The sequence below is a fragment of the Sorex araneus genome, chromosome 6 (assembly GCF_027595985.1).
Source record: "Sorex araneus isolate mSorAra2 chromosome 6, mSorAra2.pri, whole genome shotgun sequence".
Classification (NCBI taxonomy): Eukaryota; Metazoa; Chordata; class Mammalia; order Eulipotyphla; family Soricidae; genus Sorex; species Sorex araneus.
Window position 1 is genome coordinate 153,268,389 of NC_073307.1, and position 6,270 is coordinate 153,274,658.

The 6,270-nt window shown below is 33.0% G+C and overlaps 1 protein-coding gene across 1 annotated transcript; it reads left to right on the forward strand.

The window, feature by feature from the left end:
* Positions 1 to 262: 262 nt before the first annotated feature.
* LOC101541672 (olfactory receptor 8K3-like) lies at positions 263 to 1,204 on the forward strand. The gene has a single exon (XM_004622278.2). The coding sequence runs from the start codon at positions 263 to 265 to the stop codon at positions 1,202 to 1,204; it is 942 nt and encodes a 313-aa protein (XP_004622335.2).
* The last annotated feature ends 5,066 nt before the right edge of the window (positions 1,205 to 6,270 follow it).

Below are 6,270 nucleotides of genomic sequence, written 5' to 3' on the forward strand. Positions count from 1 at the left end.
ATTCTCAAAACAATACCAAATATTCTTTGGGAATTCTTTGGGAGAGATGAAAATTAAAACATATCAATTTTTTCTTCAAATTGTATCTAGACTTCTTTTTATAGACACATATGCTTTATTTTCATCAGTGGAATATTTAAACAGAAACAAAATGAAAAACTGTTACTTGTGTTCTGTATTTGAGTATTAAACCTAATTTTATTTCATGACACCTGTTCTTTGTGTCACTGTATCTACTCAGATTGTATTTTAGTAAACCTGGATGGACAAACACAACCTCACAGAGCTGAAGGAATTCATCCTCCTGGGAATCACAGACCGCCCAGAGCTGCAGGCTCCCCTATTTGTGCTCTTCCTCGTCATCTACATGATCTCACTGGTGGGCAACCTGGGCATGGTCATCCTCACCAAGGTGGACCCCAGGCTGCAGACACCCATGTACTTCTTTCTCAGACACCTGGCGCTCACGGATCTCGGCTACTCCACCGTTGTGGGACCCAAAATGTTGGTAAATTTCCTAGTGGAACAAAATACAATCTCTTTTTACTTTTGTGCCACACAGCTGTTTTTATTTATCATGTTCATGACTAATGAACTTTTCATCTTAGCAACCATGTCCTATGACCGCTATGTGGCCATCTGCAACCCTCTGCACTACACAGTCATCATGTCCCAAAGGCTGTGTCTGGTGCTGGTGGTAATCACCTATCTCTACAGCACCTGTGTTTCTCTTGTGGTCACCATAAAACTTTTTAATCTAACCTTCTGTGGCTATAATGTCATTAATCATTTCTACTGTGACGATTTCCCCTTGTTAACTTTGGTCTGCTCAAACACTCATGAAGTCGAATTCTTGACAATAATTTTTGCAGCTCTTGATTTGATCTTCACGCTTCTCATAGTCCTAGTGTCTTACCTGCTCATCCTCATTGCCGTTCTCAGGATGAAGTCAGCTGAGGGCAGACGCAAAGCTTTTTCCACCTGTGGATCCCACCTGACAGTGGTCGTATTGCTCTATGGGACTCTAATATTTATGTATGTGAAGCCCAAGTCCAGTCATTCTTTTGACACTGATAAAATGTCATCTATATTTTATACCCTGATTATCCCCATGTTGAATCCCTTGATCTACAGCTTGAGGAACAAGGATGTAAAATCAGCACTGCAGAGAATTTTGGAAAGAGTTCGCAATATATTTTCTTAACATGAATTTTAACTTTGATTGTTTCAGCTAGTATATGCTATTCAAATTTTGTGTATGATTTTACAAGCAAATAGAAACAAGTGATGAGGCATTATTTATAGTAGATCTTTTTTTTAAACACAATAGTTTACAAGAACTAGAAGACTGAGTGAGGTTTTTCATGTTGGAAAGACAGAAAATTGAAAGTAAGCATGGGGAATTAAAATGACTTGGATATTCTCAAATTTTATAATTGAATTTGCATTTTGCTGGTGTCAGTGTGTGTGTTGGTAGCCATATTTCTATTTCCCCTGTAGGGTTCTTTGATATGTGTGAAAATCAAATTGATTGTACTATCAAAAGGACTCATTGTGTTGTAATGAGTGTAAGTCATGCTTCATGTAAGTTTTCTTCACATACCCATTCATTGTTGGTATATGACTGCTTATTCTTTCTTGTCAGTGTCCTTGCTTTTAAACGTAATCCACTTTGGATCTGATTAACCCATCACAATCTGTATTTCAACAATTTAGAACATTCTCCCAACTGTATTCATTCTAAGTCAGTCATTGTCTGCTAACAACACAGATATAAATTGATATAAATTTCTTGTTTTCACATGGAACTTTCAAACTCTTCTTTCTTATAATTTTGAACTTAATCTCATATTGCTTATTTTTCTGTAATGAACTGCTACTTTTTATTATTTTTAGAGAATAAAAAATAATGCTTTTAATTATATGTGATTATGCATAGATCTGTTTATGAGTACTAATCTATTATGAATTCATTTTTTGCATATCTTTTACATTAGTCAATTCATATCTGGTCACATGAGTATATTTTATATATTAATTAAGATTTTTTCTTTATTGTATCAGTTTTATAATCCCTCTTTAGGAAATTAAGAATAATCCCATTATTTGCTTTATGTTCTTTTTCCAGTGAACATAAAGTCTGATATATAAGAATGTATTTACCTGTAATACCATAAAAGTTTTTTTAAAAATACTTAGACTGCTACGTATACATTAATTATACTATATTTGTGGATTTACATATGCATTTCAATTTTATTAGAGATTCAATGAGCTTTATCTGATAGACAGGTTGACTCTTCCCACTATGAAGGAAACACATTTGTATGTACTCACACAAATTTTACTGAAAATTACATGTATATCACCATATGAATAAAATACTACTGAAATATTTGCAGTTGTTTTAATTATTAAGAATATTTAAACTTAAATTTTAGCTGTACAGATATGAATACAAAAACTGCATTTGTTTCCTGGAAAATGGAATATGGACTAAAATTCAGAAAAATGTTAATATTAGTTCTTGGTGACTGTTCTGATTATTTTTATCATTGTCTTCTTAAAAAGTTTTCTTACTTTTTTTTAAAATATCCTCAATAAATAATTTTACTTTTAAAAAATAATTTTTACTTAACTTTTACTAGAGAACAAGGAAAATCTTTAATGTCTGCAATAAAAAAATAGTTCACCTGAAACAGTGCCACCAACAGACAATGCGAATTGTTTTTCTCACTACCATTTGCTGTTTTCTTTCTTTTTCATATGGACATTCTTACTGATGTGAGTTGATATCTCAAAATAATTCATGTTGCATTATGACTACATGAAATTTTATTATGTTGGCTTGAAGATAATACATGGTGGAAGGAAAACATCAATCCAATATTTGAATTATGCACTGCTTTTATTTAAAATACTGTATAATGTGCTAAACCTACATGCTTATACCTTTTGTTCATATTTTCTACATAAATCCCGATTTTTTTTTATACTCTCAATTTTTTTAAGCATTCAATAGATTTTTTATTTTACCTCTGTGGTCACACTTGGAAGCACTCAGTGGTTACTCTGTCTTTGCAAACAGGATTCACTCCTGGTGGTGCCTGGAGACCATAATGATGCCAGGATTGATCCTTACATGCAAGGCTATTTCTTTACCCACTTTATTATCTCTATATCCTATAAATAGACTTTTTAATGTAATAGACTACATGAATTCTGTAACTAAAATATCTGTACAAAATTTGAAAAACAATAGTCCATTTGCCATGTGAGAATAATCATGTGTTTACATATTTAATTATTAATAAAAACTCTTATATGTATAGGAAGTGTACATACAATTAGAAAAAGGGTTTCAACATTATGTATATTGTAGCACTATAGCACTATAGTTCAGTCGTTCATCAATTTGATCAAGCAGGCACCTGTAATGTCTCTACTGTGAGACTTGTTACTGTTTTTGGCATATCGAATATGCCACAGGGAGCTTGCCAGGCTCTGCCATAAGGGCGAGATACTCTTGGTAGCTTGCTGGGCTTTCTGAGAGGGACAGAAGAATTGAATCTGGGTCGACCTTGTGCAAGGCAAATGTCCTACCAGCGCTGCTATCACTCCAGTCCATTATGTTCATTATGTATATTAATCAGATAAATTGAAATACCAATTCTAATAATAGGTGGAAGCCCAGATTTTGAAAATATTTAAATTTAATAAATTCATGTGGGTTTGAAGTATATGATCTTTGTATTATCATGACTAAACATTAGTTAGAATAAAGAAGGAAAAGTTTATATATGTGTAAGGAAAAATGACAAAAAACCCAATTTCATATTTCCAAAATAATTTGGGATAGCTGTCATTACCCTTAGCATGATAAACCAAGATATAAATATATATACTACGTTTCATAGGTCTTCACAATTTTTTTATTTAAAAATCAGTTCCTCACTAAGTCAATACATAATTCATGTGAAAGTTGTTGCATTATTCAGTTGGAATATAAAAAATGGGAATTATTACAGAAAGATTTGCTCAGAATCACTATTAACTTATTAATTAATTCAAATAATTAAGTAATGCTACTAGAACTTCTAGTTGGTATGTGTTGACACTAAAACTTTCATATATTGTTCACAGCATTGCTTAAGACAGTCTAACCACTCTGGAAGTGCAGCTGAGAGTTTCTGGGAGCTGAAAGAGCTGGGGAAAGACTGTTTTACCATTTATGTCTTGCACATCTTTCGGTGGTACTCAGGTTGAGAGAATAAGATGAAGTTTTCTTGGCAATTCCTTTTCCAATTCTGATTGGCAGGTGAAGAATATTTCTAAAACGTTTCTAAAGATCCATTCTTTAAATTGCAATTTGTGAATTCACTCTTGGATATCGATTGGTTATAAATCACTAGTTTCCCAGAAAATGTAATTGTATATATTTTTTTTTTCTGATCTAAGGTAGAGATCTTAGGTTAAAAAGGAAATGTTCCTTAAGCACATTCAACAACACTGAAATCAAGAAACCCAAAGTTTAACAAGTGAACTTAGAAAGGTGCCTGTCAAAACAGCAGGAAGTGTGTGTGTGTGTGTGTGTGTGTGTGTGTGTTTGTGTGTGTGTGTGTGTGCTGGGTGGGGGCAGGGGTAATGGGATGGAACCTGGAAATACTTGGTGGAAGGAATGACAGTACTAGTTAGAATAGCGATGCAATATTGATGCAATACTATATTTCTGAAATCCAATGAGGAATAACTATAATCACTGTGATTTAATTAAAAAATGTAATTCCCCTTTCATCTTGTGTTTAAGACTGAGAGTCTATAATCAGTGAGAATAGACTCCCCTATTTCTGTCAGTAGAATCTACAAATTACCAAAGTTCACTTAGGAGACTAGCCAATGACTGGGACCATGGGCATAAAGTGATGCTGCTTCTCAAGGGAGTTGGTCTTTGTGAAAATGACCTTAAGGGGCCTTCATCTTCTCCAAATCCACCTTCTGCCCCCACCTGCCTTTGATGTAAAGGTCAGATTTTGACAAAAAGGGTAGAAGTAGAAATATATGGGAACATTCCAGAAAGCCTATGTAAAGGCAAGACATCACTTGCTGCCTCACAGCCATCCTTTCAAAAACTAGAAAGAAAGTGATTCATACATAAAAATCAAAACTTACTTTATTAGGAGTGGGTGTAAGTGGTTCTCGGGGCATGGAAATGTATGTTAATAAGAAAATGGACAATTTTCACTTAAAAAACTTAAATGACATGATAATACTAATGGATACACAATTTACTAAGCATCTGTGTATTGTATTTGTTATTTTCTTGTGTAACTTTGTTTTTTTTTAATCTTTGCTGGAAATATGTCTCTTTGTCCTTCTGTCAATTTTTAATCAGACATTGTTGTGGTCTGTATTGAGTTGTATGAGTCATATATATATGTATTGGCATGTATAAATATATATATTCATATGAAGAATTCTGTAACCTGATTCTAATATGTAAATGGGAAGACAAACTTGTTAAAGATTGGACAAAATATTGAGGAAAGAAAAAGAGACTGGAAGGACTCAAATTTATATTAAAATATACATTTTTTGTCAATGTGAATGAATTATTTAAAACTAACAAAATAGACTTAAAATACTAATTATAGTAGAATGCCAGACTTCTAAAGACATTGAGTAAAGGGACATATTTTTATCCAAGAGTTTAATTCCATATGTAATTCTTTATTTAACAGCTTGACTCCTGGGGCTGTTATTGGAGCATAACATTTTCTTTTCCTTTTGGGTTTTGTTTTTGTTTGGGGATCACATCCAGCTGTGCTCACAATTTACTCTTGACTTCAGGGGTCACTACTCCTTGTGTGACTAGAGACCACACCGGATACTGAGGACCAAAGCCATGTTGAGTGCATGCATGGGGAATGACTTAACCCATGTATTGTCTCCTAGCCCTACATATTTAATTTTTTCAACATCAAAATATGATGTATTTTTATAGATTGTTAATATTACCCACTATGAATTCCTGAAAATATATTTACATTATTTATATTTTTGATAGAAACAATTGTACATTATTTTCTCACCCCCTACAAGAAGTTATCATATGTATGTCCATATGTCATGTGTATCTTACCATTTGTTATATGTATCTTAACTTTACCCATATTCCTATCAATGCTTTCCAAATTGATTTATGAGTACAATAACTTTATAATTGTGATTTATATAATAGGGATAAGTGAAATGATCCTGTTTCCATCTGGC